Genomic DNA, 21,997 nt, shown 5'->3' with positions numbered 1-21,997 from the left:
CTGTGAAGCACCTGGGGGTTCAGGGTACTCACCAAACATCTATATAAATTCCTTGAGGGGCCTAGTTTCCAAAATGGGGTCACTTGTGCGGGGTTTCTGCTGTTTAGGTACCTTAGGAGACCTTCAAATGCGACATGGTGCCCGCAATCTTTTTCAGCTGAGAGCTGAGTGAGCTTCCCCACCCTCATTAGGCTCTCTATAGAGATTGTACGTTAACAGTAAGGTGCTAATCAGAGAGGGCATTCCGGACTGCCGTGTGCATAACATTGTAGTCCGAGCAATGAGAAAGTCCTGCTGCTTAAACAAACATAGCAAATAAACAACAGATTGGACATTAACAAAACATGCATCCCTATATTCTATGTGTTAACCCTTAAAACATGCTGTCTTCAGCTTACATAGCAAAAACCTGCTGACAAATTATTTTTGATATATGCTAAATGTACAGTATTTGTTGAACAGATAATTTGCCATGGTCTTTGGCATGGATAATTATTGTGTTTGTTTTTAATAAATATAGTATTAGCATTTTGACTGATTGGGCCACTATTCATAGTATCATAGTATCATAGTTTTTAAGGTTGAAGGGAGACTCTAAGGGCGGCTTTGCACGTTGCGACATCGCACGTGCGATGTCTGTGGGGTCAAATCGAAAGTGACGCACATCCGGCGTCACTTTCGACATCGTACTGTGTAAATGCTAGATGATACGATGAACGAGCGCAAAAACGTCGTTATCGTATCATCGTTGCATTCACCGATATTTCCACAATGCCGATGCCGCGACAGGTACGATGTTGTTCCTCGTTCCTGCGGCAGCACACATCGCTGTGTGTAAAGCCGCAGGAGCGAGGAACATCTCCTTACCTGCCGCCGGCGGCTATGCGGAAGGACGGAGGTGGGCGGGATGTTTACATCCTGCTCATCTCCGCCCCTCTGCCGCTATTGGCCGCCTGCCGTGTGACGTCGCTATGACGCCGCACGACCCGCCCCCTTAGGAAGGAGGCCTGTCGCCGGCCAGAGCGACGGTCGCAGGGCAGGTGAGTGCATGTGAAGCTGGCGTAGCGATAATTTTCGCTACGCCAGCTATCACACGATATCGCACCTGCGACGGGGGCGGGGACCATCGCGTGCGACATCGCAGCATCGGCTTGCGATGTCGCAACGTGCAAAGCCCGCCTAAGTCCATCTAGTTCAACCCGTAGCCTAACATGTTGATCCAGAGGAAGGCAAAAAAAAAAAACCCCAATGTGACAAACAAGTTCCAATGGGGAAAAAATTTCCTTCCTGACTCCACATCCGGCAATCAGACTAGTTCCCTGGATCAATACCCTGCCATAAAATCTAATATACATAACTGGTAATATTAAATTTTTCAAGAAAGGCGTCCAGGCTCTGCTTAAATGTTAGTAGTGAATCACTCATTACAACACCATGCGGCAGAGAGTTCCATAGTCTCACTGCTCGTACAGTAAAGAATCCTCGTCTGTGATTATGATTAAACCTTCTTTCCTCAAGACGTAGCAGATGCCCCCGTGTTCCAGTCGCAGGCCTAGGTGTAAAAAGATCTTTGGAAAGGTCTCTGTACTGTCCCCTCATATATTTATACATTGTGATTAGATCCCCCCTAAGCCTTCGTTTTTCCAGACTAAATAACCCCAAGTTTAATAACCTGTCTTGGTATTGCAGCCCACCCATTCCTCTAATAATCTTGGTCGCTCTTCTCTGCACCCTCTCCAGTTCAGCTATGTCCTTCTTATATATCGGTGACCAGAATTGTACACAGTATTCTAAGTGTGGTCGCACTAGTGACTTGTACAGAGGTAGAACTATATTTTTTTCATGAACTCTTATACCTCTTTTAATACATCCCATTATTTTATTAGCCCTGGCAGCAGTTGCCTGACACTGTCCACTAAAGTGAAGTTTACCATCCACCCATACACCCAAGTCTTTTTCTGTGCCTGTTTTACCCAGTGTTCTACAATTAAGTACATAATCATACATTTTATTTCCTCTACCCAAGTGCATGACCTTACATTTATCTACATTAAACTTCAATTGCCACTTCTCAGCCCAATTCTCCAATTTACATAAATCTCCTTGTAATATAAAATTATCCTCCTCTGTATTGATTACCCTGCAGAGTTTAGTATCATCTGCAAATATTGAAATTCTACTCCGCATGCCCCCAACAAGGTCATTAATAAATATGTTGAAAAGAAGTGGGCCCAATACTGACCCCTGTGGTACCCCACTATGAACTGAGACCCAGTCCGAGTACGTACCATTAATAACCACCCTTTGTTTCCTATCACAGAGCCAGTTTTTAACCCAGTTACACATATTTTCCCTTATCCCCATTATTCTCATTTTATGTACCAACCTTTTGTGTGGCACCGTATCAAAAGCTTTTGAAAAGTCCATATACACAACATCCACTGCATTTCCCTGGTCCAGGCTTGAACTTACCTCTTCATAGAAGCTGATCAAATTAGTTTGACAGGATCGATCCCTCATAAACCCATGTTGATACTCTGTCATAAGGTTATTTTTCTTGAGATACTCCAGTATAGCATCTCTCAAGAACCCCTCAAGGATTTTACCAACCGTAGAGGTTAAACTTACCGGCCTATAATTTCCCGGCTCAGTTTTTGTCCCCTTTTTGAATATTGGCACCACATTTGCTATGCGCCAGTCCTGCGGTACTGACCCTGTTATTAAGGAATCTGTGAAGATTAAAAATAATGGTCTATCTATCACAGAACTCAATTCCTGTAGTACTCTGCGGTGTATGCCATCCGGGCCCGGAGATTTGTCAACCTTAGTGATTTCGAGGCGGCGGTGTACTTCCTGCTGGGTTAAGCAGGTAATATTCAAGGGTGAATTTATGGCATTACTGGTCATGTCATCTGCCATGGCATTTTCTTGTATAAAAACCGTAGAAAAAAATTCATTCAGCAGGTTGGCTTTACCCTCATCCCCTTCCACCATTTCACCAAGACTATTTTTAAGGGGGCCAACACTATCACTTTTCAGTTTTTTACTGTTTATGTAGTTAAAGAATATTTTAGGATTATTTTTACTTTCTCTTGCAATGAGTCTCTCTGTCTCAAACTTAGCTAACTTAATTTGCTTTTTACATATTTTATTTAATTTTCTATAATTATATAATGCCTCATCACTACCTACCCTCTTTAATTCTTTTAAGGCTTTCTGTTTTTCTTTTATTGCTTCCCTTACAGCTCTATTTAGCCATAGGGGTTTCTTCCTATTTCTAGCATGTTTGTTCCCATAGGGTATATTTTCTGCACAAGCCCTATTCAGGATGCTCATAAAAGTCTCCCATTTGCTTTGTGTACTTTTTTTTATTGCACTAAGATCATCTCTCAACCGTTTAAAATTTGCTTTCCTGAAGTTTAGTGTCCTTGTAGCCCCTCTACTATACATCTTACTAAAGAATACATGAAAACTTATTATTTTGTGATCACTATTCCCCAAGTAACCCCCAACTTGTATACTTGATATTCTTTTGTCAGAAAGGATTATATCAAGGCTAGCAGAAACAACATGCCAGTTTGTCACTATATTTATTTATGCTAGCTAATTATCCATTACAAAGATCTCAATATGCAAAGAAATTGCTATTATCTCAAGGGTTCACCACACATATTGCATTTCTATAAAAAAAACAACCCAAAACACCCAGTGATATGAATGAGCATATGAGCATATTCACATTAGAAAGTGAGAGAATGGTATAATTTCTTTATGGCTCTATGTGGGTCAACATAGCAAATAGCAGACTTATATTTCCTTACTTGCTGTCACGCACAAACCAGCCGATGTCTGGTGCAACCGACATGCACAAACCATCTACTGGCCAGCTGATCACGAAACACACAGAGGACACCGGGGACACTTTAACAGCAGTGGATCCTGCCGCTAGGGAGAGGGAAGATGGACACCTCCTGCACTCACCTGCTGCTGACCCTGCACTCCCTAGCAAGCCCTATACGGGTTCTTTCACCCTGCCAACGAGCAGGATACCTAATGCCCTCGCAAAACCCTGAGCTCACCTTCACTAGTGAGATGACCAGCGAGGAACACTAGTCCTACAGCTACACAAAAACCACAAAAAGAAAAGGAAGACAAATAGGGGAATAACAAAGGCTAAATGTCAACCTCTTGGCTACAGTCAGACACCAGGACTGCAGCTCAGACCGTTTCAGACAGCAGGAGTTCCAGCAGCTCCTTCCACCTCAAGGCTAAATCTCAGACTGAGGATTCAGTATTACTGGCACCATCTACAGGGAGATGTGACCATATATAGGGGATGGAGTGGTCACAAACCAGATTCACCTGAGAAAAGGAATCCGAACCTGCTGGCAACGAAAACTGACATTCACCCTTGCCACACCCAAAAAAAAGAAAATACATTTCATCTCCAGAGTCTCACAAGGCAAAAAGAAACTATGGGCCCAAACCTGTCACAAGGCTCCAAACAATGGAAGACGTCCGTGACACATGCTTTGAGAAATACAGTTACGTTCACAATTGTGTTTTGACATACATTTGTCTCTCCCGGTGTTATGACCAAATAAATTGAATTAATTCCAAAGATAAATCTATTGTACAACTGATGCAAGCGGAAGCAAATCCGTATCGATTATTATGGCGCCCATCTGGGTTCCATTTCTGACAGATTTAGAACATAGCGTGCCTTTTCTTTTGTTATAACAACGGATGCAAACGAACACATGGGGTCTCACTTTCGTTAACATCAGTTGAGCAATGGATACATTTTTTACATAAATTCCCTTTGTTTCTAAAGACAGAATAATGTGAAAGAGCAAGTGGGAAATTAAAAAAAAGAAGTACACCTTGGGATATGTAAATGGTGAATGTGACAGACCAGATGAAAATTAATACATTTTAGTTGTGAGCAAATTAAAATTCCTTTCTATTTTAGTTATATCATAAATAGTATGTTTCACACAGGGCAGAAAATCCCCAGTGTATTAAGCGGCGGACTTCACACGCTGCGACATCGCTAACGAGATGTCGCTGGGGTCACGGAATTCATGACGCACATCCGGCCTCGTTAGCGATGTCGTTGCGTGTGAAACGCAGGAACGACCGTTAATGATCAAAATTACTTATCTAATCATTGATCGTTGACACGTCGTTCTTTTCCCGAACATCGTTGCTGTTGCAGGACGCAGGTTGTTCGTCATTCCTTCGGCAGCACACATCGCTATGTGTGACACCGCAGGAACGAGGAACATCACCGTACCTGCGGCCGCCCGCAATGAGGAAGGAAGGAGGTGGGTGGGATGTTTGGCCCGCTCATCTCCGCCCCTCCGCTTCTATTGGGCGGCCGCTTAGTGATGCCGCTGTGACGCCAAACGAACCGCCCCCTTAGATAGGAGGTGGTTCGCCGGCCACAGCGATGTCGCTAGGCAGGTAAGTATGTGTGACGGGTGTTAGCGATGTTGTGCACCACGGGCAGCGATTTGCCTGTGACACACAACCGAAGGGGGTGGGTGCTTCACCAGCGACGTTGCTAGCGATGTCGCTGCGTGTAAAGCAGCCTTTAAAGTCTTAAAAAAGGTTGAGGTGATGAAATCTATCTATACACTGTGTAAAAAACACACGGATAGCAACATGTAGTGCTGATATTAAGTCCGCAGCATTTCAATGACTGTTTTCCCTTCAATAGTACAAGTATATTTGAGCCTTTTTCAGGCATTTCATTCCTAAACAAAATGACTGGAACGCAGGATGTGTACCTGCCAGGGGCTTATCCCGGCATGGCAAAATTCCCAGTTCCATATTTTCTCTGTTTCCTATTCATGTTCTATACAATGCATCCAAGCCACTTCTCTATTATAATGCATTGTACAATGACATTTTAACTAAACCCATAAAATAAGCAGCTGTTTCTTTTACATACATTTAATAAAGAGACACTATAAAATAAACAGAAAAAAACATACCAGCTTCTTAAAGACAATATATAGGGAAATAAACAATGCATTATTTGTATAGTTTCAGCAATGGTAAGTTTTCCATGCTATCACATGTCAAAGTGTATGCATGCAAGCATTATCTCTTCTTCTAAATCTGCCCCTCATCATTATTTTGACTTTTTTCATTTACAGCCAGAAAGTAGCTTTTAGTAACAGAAACCCTCCCCAACTCCCAACTGCTCAGTCTGGAATGGAGACCAAACAAACATATGCCTTACCCCTAAATTAAAGAGAACCTGTCAGGTGCAATATGCACCCAGACCCAGGAGCAGTTCTGGGTACATATTACTAATCCCTGCCTAACCGTCCCTGTATACACTAGCATAGATAAAGAGATCTTTAGAAAAAAGTATTTCTAAAGATGTTTTATCGTATGCTAATGAGGCCAGAGACTAGTCGTGAGGGTGTTACTTCCCTCGACTAGTCCATCCTCTTAGCATGTTAGTACACCCCCAGGGGCGTGCTAACATGCTATTCAATGCAGCATCTCCAGCGGTGATGCACGTACCTGTGTCCACGGTGAAAACTGAGCTGAATGTGTATGCATCCTGGCTTCAGACAGGTCTAGTGGGCATGACCAGAAGTGCAGGGACATTCAGCTCAGCGTTCACCGCTGACACAGGTATTCACATCACCACTGGAGACGCTGCGTTGAATAGCATGTTAGCACTCCCCTGTGGGCATACTAATGTAACAGGGTGCAACACCAGTATGTCTGACAATTTAATGCTATAGCTTAGATTGGCCACAAGATGCGACTGTGGAGCAGATAATCTCTATAAACAGACTTTAAAGGGAACCTGTCACCAGATTTGGGCCCTGTAAGCTGCGGCAACCACCAGTGGGCTCTAATATACAGTGTGCCGCCCCTGCAGCAGTCGACTGCTTGGATCTGGGGTCGCTGTGGCTCGATGGTCTCTGGACCCGGGGGCTTGCAGCCACTCAAAAGGAAGGGGGGTATTTACATGGGATAAGTGTTCGTGACACCACCCGTGGTTCACGGTAAGGGGAGTACCGCCGCTGCCTCCATGCACAATTATATAGATGTTTCTGAGTGACCCTTCGGCCTGAAGCTGTCAGGGTCCCGCTCCCTATATCTAAATAGGGGAGCTATGCTCTCGATGGCTGACACTTGGGATTTCAGTGGGCCGCACACGCTGAAAAGCCCTATCCCCCTCGTTGTGTTGGTGCCTTCGATCTCTGAGCTCTTGGGGAAAGTTCATAAAGAGACTATCCTCTACATGTGAATTACCAGGTTGCGTGAAGCTACTCCTTGATCTAGAGTCCTGTACCCCACCGTGCTCGGTACCGGTCTGGTTACTGGACTTTTCGGTGCCAACCGTTTTCCAAAACTAAGTCTGGGCACCCTTCTCCAATACCCTGTGACCAGATCTCCAACTCCTCTAGTCCCAGACCACCGTCTGCGACCCAACCAAGGTCACACAAGGAACCTCCAACTCCCTCAGCTCCTCACTCTCTGAGGGCTACTACTTGACTGACTTCTTCCCTCCCACCAGTCTGCCTGACCCCTAGGTGGGTGGCCCTTTTCCAGCTAGACCACCCAGTGGTGTACCTGACAGGGTGTGGATTGAGGTGTGGTTAGGATTTGAGTGCTGATGGAAGCAATACCAGTAGTTAGGATCCCAGAACCATGGAGGGTGAGTTCTGCACCATGAGAGACAGGGTGCAGTTCCCTGTGACACCCGTGATGGAGTCAGGGGCGTCACATACAGCATTCTAACATGCTGTATATAAGAGCCCTGGCTGCTGTGTAGAACATAAAAAACACTTTATAGTACTCACCTAGAGGGCATTGTGGTGAAAACTGGTCAGATGGGTGGCGCTGTTCTCCGGGACCGGCGCCTCCTCTTTCGGCCATCTTAGTCCTCCTTCTTCTGAAGTCGGCATGCATGACGCATCCTACGTCATGTACACATGCCGGTATTAAGGTCCTGCGCAGGCGCACTACAATACTTTGATCTGCCATGCTCAGGGTAGATCAAAGTGCGCCTGCGCAGGACTTCAATGCCAGCGAGGGTGTATGATGTAGGATGCGTTATATACGCCGGCTTCAGAAGAAGGAGGACAAAGATGGCCGAAAGAGGAGGCGCCAGTCCTGGAGAACGGCGCCACCCATCTGACCAGTTTGCATTGCACAGACCCCTAAGTGATTATTATAAAGTGTTTTTTATGTTCTACACAGCGGCCTGGGCTGTTATATACAGCATGTTAGAATGCTGTATATAAGAGCCCACTGGTGGTGGCTGCAGCTTATAGTCACCAAATCTGGTCACAGGTTCCTTTTAACTAACTTTCAGCCAGGGAGTGGGTGAGCAAAAGAAATCCCGGGCAAACAATAGAGAGAAGAAGGACGTGCGTGGGACCTGTTCGAGGCTCTGCTTGGTGACCTGGCAAATTCGACTACTGTGTTTCTTTTGTGGATTTTTCTTTTTATTATTTCTATCTTTTCATCCCCGGACAAGGGGAACCACCTGAGTGGACATCGTGTTTGATTTTTGGGGTCTTTACCAAAAAGGACCTGGTGGAGATTATCCAGGAAGTAGAAGACTGTGTTAACTGCAGTAGGAGTAGGTGACCGACGCCATCTTGAAGAAAGGCTGGAGCTCTGAATATCGCCAAAGACAGAGGGATCTGTGTGCTTTTGAAACGGACCAAATCATTTGTAACAATTTTTCTGGAGACCCGGTCTGTGTAAAGTTAGCCAGTTAGGGATAGTTAGTCAGGATTAAAGACACTTTAAACAAGGCTATTCACTGAAAGCTAACGCTGAAATGGAACTGTACTTATTGTTTTATCCTGGGACATTCTCTCTGAAAAGAAGCCTGTCAAAGTTTAAGCTGTGAGGTTCTACAAGTAATATACCAATGCTAAAGTGACAAGTTCGCCTCTGCTACATTGCGCTGTCTGGAGACAGTGAGGTATAGGACACTGTATAGTGAGATATTTAAATATGTTTGCTTCATTCTGAGGAATTATTGGGAACAAGGCCAGGTACCCCTGTTATATTGGGAATAGCGTGGGAGGTGGTTGTAGGATTGTACTCCTGGAAGGACCACGTGTCGCCGTCTGTAGTAGCGTCCCTGGGTAGGCTCCATTATTAGCAAGGGGTGGGAGTTGAATAGCCGGGGAAGTATAACCCAGTCCCCTGTCCTGCAGACTGACACTTGGGGTCTTTCAGGCTGCATAAATTGTTATTTGTATATTTTGGGCTGTTGTGACTCATAAACTGTAGAGGTCCTGTTATTATCAATCTTTGGAACATTTGTAATTTGCCTGAAGAAGGAGCCTTTGTGCTCTGAAAGCTTGCTCATATGATTTTTTTCTGGTTAGCCTATAAAGGTATCACTCCTAAAATACTTTTGTCATTCTTGGGACATACTATTTCACTTGAACATATAAAGAAAACAGATGGCTTATAATCTTTGTGTGATTACACTAACATGCTAAGAGGGCAGACTAATCAGGGAAAGTAATGCCCTCACAACTAGTCCCTAGGCTCATTAGCATATTATAAAGAATTTTTAGAAATACTTTTTCTAAAGATCCCTTTATCTATGCTAGTGTATACAGGGACAGTTAGGCAGGGATTAGCAATATGTACCCAGAACTGCTTGTGCTTCTGGGTGCTTATTGCACTTGACAGGTTCCCTTTAAGCACATGTCCTCATAAACTTATATCTGTAAGGCCAGGTTCACACTAACATATACAAAATCATACATTTCACGTCCAGAAAAAAAAAATGTCTTCCCTTTCAATATGCACTCCGTATTTCTGTTTTGGCCATCTGTGTGGCATCTGTTTTTTACGATAACAATTTCACAAATAATAAAGGACAAGTAAGCATCCCTATCTTTAGAATAGTAATGTATCCGTGAAAAACGCATGACATACAGATGGTAACCCTTAATTGTTTTTACACACCCATTGACTTTTAATGGGTGAGTCTAATCTGGAATATGAATCAAAGTACTATATACTGGAAAGAATTTTTACACGCAGACCATCAGTCCCCATGTGTAAGTTTATTGCAACTACAACATTGACTTGTATTGGTCCGTGTGCTGTCCACATGGTACCCGTTTTGTATAATGACAGCACACTGATGTTTAATAGGTTCGTCTGAATGAGCCCTAAGGGTATGTTCACATATTGTTTAAGCAGTATGAACAAAAAAAATGTTTTTCAGGGACTATTACCATATATTCTTACGTGTCACTGTATCACTCCAACATAAACCCACTGTGGCACATTTTCTGGGATTGCCCAATATTAAAAAACCTCTGGTTAGAAATATCCAAACTAATTAATCAAATCACCCATTCCAACATAGTTATTACCCCCCAATTAGCTCTCCTCTCTCTAGACCTTGACCAGATTGATCCATCCTTCAAATTTGTTATTATCCACATCTTCCTCACCACCAGATCCCTTATTGCAGCCAACTGGAAAAATTCCCTCCCTCCATCTATTACACAACTTATTGAAGCATTAGCCCAACACAACAATTTTGAGAAACATTATGCCACTATTAACAATAATTTCCCGAAATATTTCCGGCAGTGGAATCCATGGAATCAATACCGCCAAGGCGTTACATGAGATCAGATGATCCTACTAATTGAATCCTAACATGTGGTTGTCTTTGTGTTCATCTTATTATTTAGCCTTCAGCTTGGGTTTTCTTATAATATTGAAATCCTCTAGACGTTGACAAATGTGATATATTTCATAGTTCTCAATTATAACTGTTGTATATGTTTAATCCTCATATTCTCTCTCATATTGCAACCAACTTATTAGATGTTCTCCCTTTCCCACTTTCCCTCCCTTTTTCCTTCCCCATCTTCCCAGTTTCCCCAATAAAAATTTCACTTCTCTCCTCAACCCCATACTCTTCTTCCTATCCTTACTCCCTTTCCCATTTCTATAGTACTTAAATGGTAAGATTATAGAATATAAGAATGATTAATGCAATGACAATACAACTCTTTCAAATTTGTACTTCCCCACAAATTTTCAAAATAAAAAATATTTTAAACACATAAACCCACTGTGGTAGAGGAGTAACTTGTAGCTCTTGGGTTCCAAAGACAAATCTACAACTGAGGACTAACTTTTTTTGGAGGGACAACTTAATGCCACTATACCTATTTAATTATTTTACTCACTTATATAATACTATTAATTCCACTGTGCCTTACAGGCGTGGTCATCAATGTCCCCGTTGGGGCTCACAATCTAAGGTCCCCATTAGTATGTCTATGAAGTGTGTGAAGAAACCAGAAAATCAGGAGGAAACCCACACAAACACACTGAGAACATACAAACTCCTTGCAGATGGTGTCCTTGGTGGGATTTGAACCCAGGACCCTAGCAAGGCTGCAGTGCTAACCACTGAGCCACTGTGCCACCCTACATATGAGACTAATATCAGCTGAACCATCAATATTAACAGGTTGGGCTGACAGTTTAATGTGTATAGGGAGGCCTGACTTTTCTTCCAACAGACAGTGTTAGGGAAGATAAGGACCGAGTATATTGGATTTTGGACTGGCGATCCTTTTATTCTCTTATTTCTATGGAAATATGCCACCACCAGAGATGTTTGGTAGCAGCTCTCATAGCGAACAGAGGAGCACTCGGCTGAGTGAGCACTCATATGTATGAGTTAGGCGAGATCACTATTTGCCGAACGATCAGCTGAGCCATCGTTCAGCCGACAGTCATCTAAAGTGTATGGAGGGCTTTATGCTTGAGGGTCTAAGTGCAATCTTATAATATGCATCCCCTTAAATCTTCACCCCTCAGCAGGGCTGTAGACATTCTTAGACCGATACTTGACCCCAAAAAGGAATCGAAGTCTAAACACATATTTACACTTGTGCCCCTTGCTCCAATGACCTACGAGTCTCATACACACTTTTTGCATCTTCTCACTCCCATTATTAAATTGTTTCCTGTACTGCACCCATTCTATGGAAATCTATAGGATATTCCATAAATGTCTGATAGATTACTTGAGACCACCAGTTATATTAAGATGAGAGATCACTCAATATCATCTTGTGACTATTTTGAATGAAGTAATGATCACACATTTGCAATCAGCTCTCCAATCAGACCCTAGATATGGAGGAAGGGATTGTTGCAGAGAGATTTATCTATCAAATACTTATCCTGCATACAGTATGCCATAAATGATTACTGTGCCCTGACTTTAAAGGGAACCAACCAGCAGGATTTTCATTTATAAAGTAAAGCTAGTGATATACTGGAGCTAGGATGCTGAATGTAAGCATACCTTTTGTTCACAGATTGGATGCTTTATTTCAGAAATATGTGCAAGTAAAGTTCCAGCAAAGCACTGCTATTTGATTGACAGGTGCATCAGGAAGGGAATATGAGGATCAGGTTTTGTAATCTGTTTCCACCCGTCTGTCTGCATGCCCGGAATTAATGTCTATGATGGCGATAGGGGAGGAAGACGAGGCAGGCAGACAGGAGTAGGATTAGATAGCAAGACCCGACCCACATATTCACTTCCTGTTGCACCTGTCAATCAAATAGCAGTGCATTGCTGGACTTTTACTTGTACATATTTCTGAAATAAAACATCCAATCTCTGAACAAAAGGTATGCTTACATTCCTCATCCTAGCACCGGTATGGCACTGGCTTTACTTTATATATGAAAATCCTGCTGGTTGGTTCCCTTTAATGGGTAGCATTTAAGTCCTGTTTTACTTGTTCCACAAAAAGTGGAATGCTCCAACTAAATCACATTTTGAACACATACTGTATATATAACACTTTTACATTTTGTATTCTTTAATAACAATATTTTGTATGCATTCAGCTGATTGCAGATTTTCCTTTATTATAACAAGGACAAATTCCTTTGTTCATGACTGATATTTTTGGCAAGAGAAATGAGCATTCACTTGATAAAACCATCTGAAATATGTGAAGAAAATAAACAGAGCATACAGCTACCAGCTACAAATATTATGCTAGTGCAGATTAGTAAAACATCAAGAGCACATTCATCATAAAGCAGCGTCAGCGGATCTTTTAAGAAACATTTTCTCCCATGTCAACAGAGTTAGGAACCCAATTATAACCCATCTTGGTTCAGTCTAAACTAAATGTCAAAAATGTAAAAAATTACGAAACAAGCAATAGAAAAACAGGGGTGTCCCACAAACTTTATTTATGCCTATTTATAATGTAATTAGATATTTTAGAACTTCTATATAATTTTATTAGCTTATTATACGTTTTTTCAGTAATAATTTAATTTATGTTTGTTAATTAGATGCTCATTATCATTAAAGGGGTTGCCCGACACCACTCACTATTCATGAAAGGTACAAGAGTACGATACATGCCAACTGTGCAGTGCCATTAGGTATTTTCAGATGTAACCTTATTTGTGCCCTTAACTTTCTGTTGCAAAAGTAAGCAGCAGTACTTATCCAATTTAATGAGAGATTGTTGCAAGACTTGGATTCCAGCAATCTCCCACTAAACTTTTAAAGCGGATGTGTCACCAGATTTCACAATCCAAACTGCATTTTTTTCCAACCTCTTTCTGATGTACGACATACATATGCAGCATATGTGGGGTGTGGGCTTAAGTAAAAAACTGATGTCACTTTATAAAACGCAAGTGTGAACAGGTGCATACTGTACATGAGATATATTATAACAAAAAAGACAGTTGCACTTTGAAATGCTAAGATTTGTTAATGAATAATATGCATTACTGCTAAGAAAAAACAGATACAAATGGAGATACTAATCATATTAATAAGGCCAGTTTTATGTGAGCCCAGCAGCCAACGTCAAGGCGTAGCTCTTAATGCTGGATCCCTATATGTTAATATTCCTATATTCCTTTTTAACATATCTTAGCAAGTCAGAGTGCAGCTGTTATGGTTTGGGCTTGGCATTCCCCTATCCTCCCAATCACAACGTGCTCACTAGCTGCTATGGCTATAGGGACCTACCCCATCTTTGAGAAGCCAAACTACAGGCTACTCTTGACAGAATATCATCAGATGGCAGGTTCAGGGACTTAAAAAAATGAAAAATAATAAAAAATTAGAAAATATTGAAGTTTGATTTCCTCCCTTTTCCCAATTTGAAAATGCAAAAATTAAAAATGTTCAAAAATTGAACATTTTTCTTATCACATTGTACCTAAATGTCTGACCTTTGAAAATAAAAATATTAATGAAACCGAACAGTAAACACATAAATAAATGCATCTCCTATCAAAGTACAATAAAAGGGACGTTCAAATCATTTCATCACTTTTTTGTTTCGTGTTTTTTTTCAGTACATTATGTTATAAAGTGAATGGTGTAATTAAAAACAATCCTAATTACTATATAGAAAGGTTACAAAGTTATGTCTTTTTGAAGACAGGGAGAGAAAAATGAAAGCGAAAAATTGAAAATTCAGGTAAAGATGAAATCTCTTTGAATTACAAGGTCAGAAAATGCTCATTTTAATATCAAGATTATACAGCCATCCCGAGTCCAGCTACAGCTGGAATGCTCCTTTTAATATCAGGCAGGAAACCTTCAAAAGGATTATACAGCCATCCTGACATAGATTTTCAAAGTACATCAGCTTCTTCAGTTCTAATAATGTATCTAGTGCATATTGAGAAATCTGACGACAGATCCTCTTTAAATGGGTTGTCTAGCTTTAAAAAGTTGTTGTACGAGGGTTGTTGATAAGTCTTTGGCTTTGTGATCTTTTTTTATTTCTATGGTAATGAATGTTACATCACACAAAAGCCTTATGTGTCTAATATATGTTTTCAAAATTTTGTGTTAGTTTCTTATGGCAACAGTGTTCTACGCACGCAGGAAATAAAATGTTGGAGTCTAATGTGATATTCACAGTAACTGAAAGCAGAGAAGTGAGAAAAGTCTTAATTCTGCAAGGAAAGTCCGCAAAGGATATTCATGGTGATATGTCGCAGACATTGGGGGAGCAATGCCTTTCATATTCCACAGTTAAGAACTGGGTTGCCAAATTTAAAACAAACCACTTCAGCACCAATGATGAGGAACGTCCTGGACGACCAAAAGTTTTTTGTTCCGGAGATCGTCAATGCTGTGCACAACCTCATACTGAAGAATCGACGAATTTTAGCTAAAGCAATCACAGACATCATAGAGATTTCCTGTGAATGTGTTTGTGTCATTATCCATGAACATTTGGACATGAGGAAGCTATCTGCAACAAATCAGAGAAGCATGCGAGTGAAAACTTCCCGGTCCATTTGTCAGCGTTTCCGGACTGATAAGAACTTCCTAGATCGACTGGTCACTATGGATGAGACCTGGATTTATTTGTATGACCCTGAAAACAAGGAGCAGTCAAAACAGTGGAGGCACAGTGGTCCTCCTCATCCAAAGAAGGTCAGGGTGCAAAAATCAGCCACTTAAGTGATGGCGTCGGTGTTCTTGGATAAGGAGGGCGTACTGCTAGTGGACTACCTTCAAAAGGGTTCCACCATCAATGCAAGGTATTACTTTGACCTTTTGGACCAATTGAAAACAGCTCTGAAGGCCAAAAGTTGCGGAAAACTGTCCAAAGGAATCTTGTTTCTGCAAGACAATGCCTCCGCTCACACTGCACAAGCAACCATGGCAAAACTGGCAGAACTGGCCTTCCAGCTGGTTGATCACCCACCTTGTTCACCAGATCTAGCTCCCTTCGACTATCATCTGTTTCCAAACCTGAAGAAACACCTCAAGGGTACCAAATTTTACACCATTTCTGATGCCATGTGTGCTACGGATGCCTGGTTTGAGGCACAACCAAAGTCCTTCTTTTTGCTAGGCTTACAGAACTTGGAATACTGATGTAAGAAGTGTGTTGAAATCAGTAGAGAGTATGTGGAATAAATGTAAAGTTTCATCATCCTATCTTGTTTCTTTCTGGGTAAAGCCAAAGACTTATCAGCAGCCCCTCATATTACAGTGTATGATAGTGAATTACAGTTTTATTATATGAAAGTAAAAAGAAAAATATTAATATTCTTGAATTATCTCAGTCTTAAGGTATGATCACCGATCTCGCTTCTAGCTGTGGTTCAACACTGTAGAGTTTCCGGTGTCCAGAGAAGGGGGCTGGCTTATCTTTCAAATGAGCCATTCATCCAGGTATATTTTTCCCTGAAATTCTTTGGTGTTTCAAAGATATAGTATTAAAGATTTGGCCTCGGAACATAGCTGGAGGTGAGACTAATCCAGTGCTGTATCTGCTAGGCTCTTCCCAGCGCTGCTCCAGGTGATTAACAAGTCTCGCACGATGGAAAAGAAATGTCAATCAACTGGGGCACCACAAGCAAAAGCTAAGTAGGAGTGGCACCAGACTCCGGCTATGGCCCCCGACCAGATCTTCAAACTTAACCAGAGTATTTCAAACAGAAATATACTAAGTTGGAATTGTGCAGCTAGGTCTGATTCATGCGGTCTGTAGTTTGGGCAGCATGAATCAGCTGACATGTGGGGGGGCTTTTTCTGCATAGTTAGTAGACTGTATAATAAAATGAATGTTGTCTTTGAAAAGCTGCACATGACAAAATAATAAAAAAAAAAAATATGACTCTTGGAGGAAGGGGGAAAAAATGTAAACAAAAAACACAAAAGAAAAATTACCCAGTCGGAAAATGGTTTGAACAGTATGAAACAACTATTCTGTTGTCACTACTTCCAGTCTAGATTCCATTTGTAAACTATACATTTAGTCGTGTAGGCGGTGCTCCAGTACGGACTAGTCAGTCTCCTCGCTGCTGGCATGGCCACATTATTGACTTATCTTGTATTTAATATTATAATGATATGTTATATGGCGTTTAGAATAAAACAAAAGGAACTTGAGAGATATTAGTAAAGTATTATTGACATTGACTTCAGATGATAAAGCTCAGACATCATCTTGACACTTGAGAGGAGTCCCTAGTAGAACGTTTATAGCACAGATCAAGATTATAGGCACAAAAACACTTCATTGTATCACATGACTTTGGTAGTTACACATTATTAACTGTGTAACTTGTTTAATTACACCTCAATATGTCCTATTGTTTTGGGTGTATTTCATCAAGTAGTGAACTAACATGTTAGGTTTCATGCACGAATCCATGTGACAGTCTAGTTTTGTCTTTTCTTTTGGACTAACATTGTCTGAACCTGCTGATATCAATGGCTTCAGCCGATGGTCTAATGTGTTACAGACAATACTGGGGGTGGGTAAGGATCTGGCATTTCCTTTCTTTACATATAGCGTGGATGGAGAAGAGAAGGGGTTAACACCGCACTGCCGAAGTCATGGATCAGACAGAATTATTGAAGGCGATTTTATTTTAATTCATTTTTTCACAAATGGTGAGGTCACAATTACATTTTTTTTTTACTAAGAGCCGATTATATATCACACTCTCCATCTCCAACTCGTATGTCATACTTTAACAACCAAATCTCCAAGTTCCATACCAAGTGAAATAGAATACCAAAATTCAAAATATATTAAAGATGTGCTAGAATAATTTATTATAGAAATTGTATGAATACAAACCATGTTGTATTCTATAGAAACCAAATGAATGATGTCATAGGGTTAAGCTTACACTGATGGGCGGGGACGTTTCACATTTCTGCACGTACCCCTGCGGCTCTTATTGGTGCATGGTAATTTCATTGTGTGAGGTACTATAGAAGCTGGTTACATGATGTAATAAACTAGAAACCTTCAGTACACCACATTTGTCTGTGATGCATTGATTTCTCCAAGCGCTTGTAAAACAAATCTTAATAATTTGGAATTCCAAGGGCATATAAGCAGAGTATTTCGCTCACAAAATCACAGATTAATTGTTGTTACATTTTTGTATAATTTCTGTTTTTCATTTTATTTCTGCTCCTATTCTCCTCCCCACCTCGTGAAGATCAGTCAGGTGACCAGGCTGATACCTGAGCGCCGTTTTTTGAATTCTAAACTAATTTGTTTCTTTATATATAGCTTAACATTACAGAGGCTTGTTGCATATTTGTGATTTGTCCTGAGGAAGGAAGCATAGCCTTCGAAACACGTAGAATAAAATCACCTTCAATAACTCTGATCCATGACCTCGGCAGCGCGGTCTTAACCCCTTCACTTCTCCATCTACGCTATATCTATTTCATAGAGACTGCTGTCGCCTAGGATTTCCAAACTTCTGTGGTGGTTGTGAGTGATCACAACCCCTCAAGGTGAGCAATTCCCTCTTTGTCACCCTTTTATCCCTCAAGGATATGTCCTCCATATTGTGTCTCTTGTCTTTTCAGCAATTTCTTCTATTTCCTTTCTTTAGAGAACCAAAAGGATTGGCAGTCATAGGGATAAACTGCCACTAAAGATGGCTGACAGTGACTATCTCATAGACAACGCAAGAGTGTACGGCAGAGCGAGTTATCCGGTCGGGAAAGATAGCTGTCAGCTAAAATATCGACCAAACCATCATTGGGCCAACAGCTATCTAAGGCCGGTTTCACATTTGCGTTGTTTTGATGCAAATGGAATTCATCACTAATGTAGTACAGCTCATTTATTTACAGTGTAAGCGCGACACCATGTGGACACATGCGGGTAGTGCAGGAAGCACAGAATAGCATGGTGTCGCGCTTCCACTGTAAATAAATGAACTGTAATACATTAGTGACGGATTCCGTTTGCGTCAAAACAACGCAAGTGTGAAACCGGCCTAAAGTGTGGGGTTTAAAGGGGTTGTCTACTACTAGGACAAGCCCTTCTCATTACCCTTGTTTGCCCTAATTAAAATAAAGTTTTTACGCTCCTCCTATATTGGTGCTATTCCACCAGAGTCAGCACCCGCACACCTGAAGCTCACACGAAGTTGTTACGTCACGCAAACCCCGCACTGGCTTTTCTTTCTTCACCTTTGAACGTATAAGTAATTAACAAGAAGTGAGCAGCTAGTCGCAGCTGTCGCTTCCTGTTAAGTACTCATATATCTGAAGGCAAGAAGAAAGAAGCAAGCAGTGATCAGGTGTGCTGCTCGCGTAATGTAACAACCTCATGGGAGAGAGCGTGCAGACTCTGCTCCCATGAAAATGCTCTTGTGAAACTCACACCCTTACTGTTTGAGCGCATCTGGGCTGGAGGGTGATGATGTGAGGAAACGAGTAATGGCTGCACTGGAGATTTTGGATCCGTTTTTCATCTAGGGAGTCCTTTTACGAATGTCCTGCATCTGAAGAACACTAGGGTTTAAGATAAGTAGCTAATGCTCTATATCATGGGTCCACAATTCCAGTCCTCAAGGGCCGCCAACAGTGCATGTTTTCAAGATTTCCTTAGTATTGCACAGGTGATAATTTAATCACCTGCACAGTTGATGCTTCCAACACCCATGCAATACTAAGGAAATCCTGAAAACATGCACTGTTGGTGGCCCTCGAGGACTGGGGTTGGGGAACCTCTATATCTTGAGTGGTGGTTACTATTGATTAAATCTGCATCCAATGTTATATGAATAGAATCTGCTGTTAACCCTTTATGCCTTAATGTTCACCAGGACATTGGTTGGTTTAGACATTTAGGTTTAATTATCATCTGAACATTGTTTAATATTGGTTTAATTGGAGAGATTTAACCATCATTTGATTCCCAGTGTGATATAGGACTACCAGTATTGAATACTGTGCTTTGTCTTTTTGAACTAACTCTCTAGTCCACTCCTGAGGAACCTCAGATAGATGAGGGGAAACGTGTCGGGTGGTTTTCTTTTTGAAGCAACTTGAAAACACTGAGAAGTGGTTATATTTTGGGTTATTACACCTTGATATCTTCCCAATTTAAATCACATTGGTTGTAGTTTATCCTTATCATCTATATTCGATTTGATTGTTGGTTCATTTTTGGATTGTTTAATCCTTGTCAGTACTCTCACCTTTAGACTTGCTAGGGTCGCATTAGGGCCTGAAGGGATAGTCGTCGTTGAGAGGGGGCGCAAACTGCGCAGGCTATAGGGTAAGCCCCTCTGCGGCAAGGAAGGGGCGAGATTAGGCGATATGAGAGCCAGCCCCCCTTGTATTGTATTATTGTTTCATTGTGAAGTTGAAATTTGTAATTTTTGAAACATAGGTGTTGGGGTTTACTCCTTACCCCTTTTAAAATTTATACTATTAAAACTGAATGTTAGAAGTTTTTGCTTTAGTTCTAAAAAAATTAATGCTCTCCTCCAGCAAACATGGGGAATGAGAAGGGGTTGTTGATTAGTGGACAATCCTTTTAAGTCTACATGGCAGCACAGTTAATCTATTTATGCCAATAATTCTAACACCAGAGCAAAGTGTTATGTCTTATCTGAAACAATTGTGACACTATGAAGTGTACCATAAGATAGATGTAATAGTAGATCGACAATTTATCTAAGATAAACAAGTGTGTTTCCTTTTTCAGGAACATTGCAACTTACTTTGGAATTTACTGTAATACCAAAAACAGCCAATGGATAAGAGTGGTGTAGAGTGTCTTGCACAATGAGTCACATAGTCTCTTGGTGAACATTCTAGTTGTGAGACCAGTGAACCCACATTGGTGGCATATTCTGACATTAGGCCAGATTTCAATGTGTGCGAATTGTTTTGTTTCCTGTAATAATGCCTAAAATATTCATATTCTTAGAAAATGCCTCAATACTTTATTTTTTAATAAACATTTTACTACAGCACAGAGGGAACCAGCAGTAAAAACGGAAATGAAACAATGTATAGACCACACAATGTTTGAAGATTTTGTGAGCAAAGGCAAATAAAAAGATGAAAAATAAATAATAGTCATTTATAAGATTTTCTCTCCATAGTACAAGGAAGTTTCCAAACGCTCCATCATGATGAATACAACAAGTTGGATAGGTCTAATGTAGCGTTTAGTGCAACAGAAAGTTCTTGTTCCAGAAGCTGATGAAGAGATACGCCATCATGTGAATACACCCAACTTTTTCCAGTCCAGTCATATCTTTTAGGGCCACTGTTTAAGAAAAAAAGTATTTTACATCAGAGATGAATGTAAAAGTATTGGAAAAAAAAAACTATTTGACAAGTATAACAGTTACAAGACAGGACACAACGCTTCATTTTTTAATCTACTGCCCACTTCTATGACAAATAATTTCTTCTCAGCGATCTTATGGCATCACTTATTGCATCAGTGATTTCAAAGCCTAGGCTCCTAGTGTCGTGGTCACAGACAGTGACATGGTATGGAGTTCCACGTGCGGTTAGTACATTGGAAAATCACCTTGTCAACCATAAAGGTCATGACTAGGGCTGGGCGGAGCCGGACTGAAAAAGTCCGGATCCATGCGATTTTAAAGTTGCCCGGGTGCCGGATCTGGGTTTTTGATCCAGCACGCGAGAAAATAAAAAAAATAAATAAAAGGAAAAATAAAGTAAATACGAATGAAGCAAGCGATTCATACTTATCCAGGCTCCAGCCTGGCTGTAAGCTGCTCCCGTGCTGCTGTATGCTGTTCTTGTGGCCTCCCTGAGCCGCTCATTTCATATGTACTACTCACTGTAGTATTCAGATGTAGCAGAGATGAATCATTGTGGGACCTCGTGTGGATTACTTTGGACCTACAGGGTCTGTTGGGGTTAATAAAGTGCTGAAAGAGGGTGGGTTTTTGTATTTTATTGCAAATAAAGGATTTTTTCGGTGTTTGTTTACTTTCACTTACAGATTAATGATGCGGGTGTCAGACTCCTTGCATCATTAATCTAGGGCTTAGTGGCAGCTGTGGGCTTTTATTAACCCCTTATTACCCTGATTACTACCGCATCAGGACATTCGGAAAGAACCAGTAAAGCGCTGGGCTTTTCACATCGTATCACCAAGCAGCCGCACACTCTCCGGAC

The 21,997-nt window shown here is 41.2% G+C and overlaps 1 protein-coding gene across 1 annotated transcript in view; it reads right to left on the bottom strand.

Annotated features, from left to right (window-relative positions):
- Nucleotides 1-20,766: 20,766 nt before the first annotated feature.
- Nucleotides 20,767-21,997, bottom strand: part of FXN (frataxin) — a 47,771-nt gene continuing 46,540 nt past the window's right edge. Inside the window, exon 5 of the mRNA XM_075340039.1 lies at nucleotides 20,767-21,110. Coding sequence (XP_075196154.1) covers nucleotides 20,969-21,110 — 142 coding nt within the window. The 3' untranslated portion in view covers nucleotides 20,767-20,968. The remainder of the gene's footprint in view (nucleotides 21,111-21,997) is intronic.

Source organism: Anomaloglossus baeobatrachus, chromosome 1 (assembly GCF_048569485.1).
Source record: "Anomaloglossus baeobatrachus isolate aAnoBae1 chromosome 1, aAnoBae1.hap1, whole genome shotgun sequence".
In the NCBI taxonomy this organism is placed as follows: Eukaryota; Metazoa; Chordata; class Amphibia; order Anura; family Aromobatidae; genus Anomaloglossus; species Anomaloglossus baeobatrachus.
Note: the sequence above shows the minus strand (reverse complement) of the source record. Positions and strands in the feature narration are given on the sequence as shown.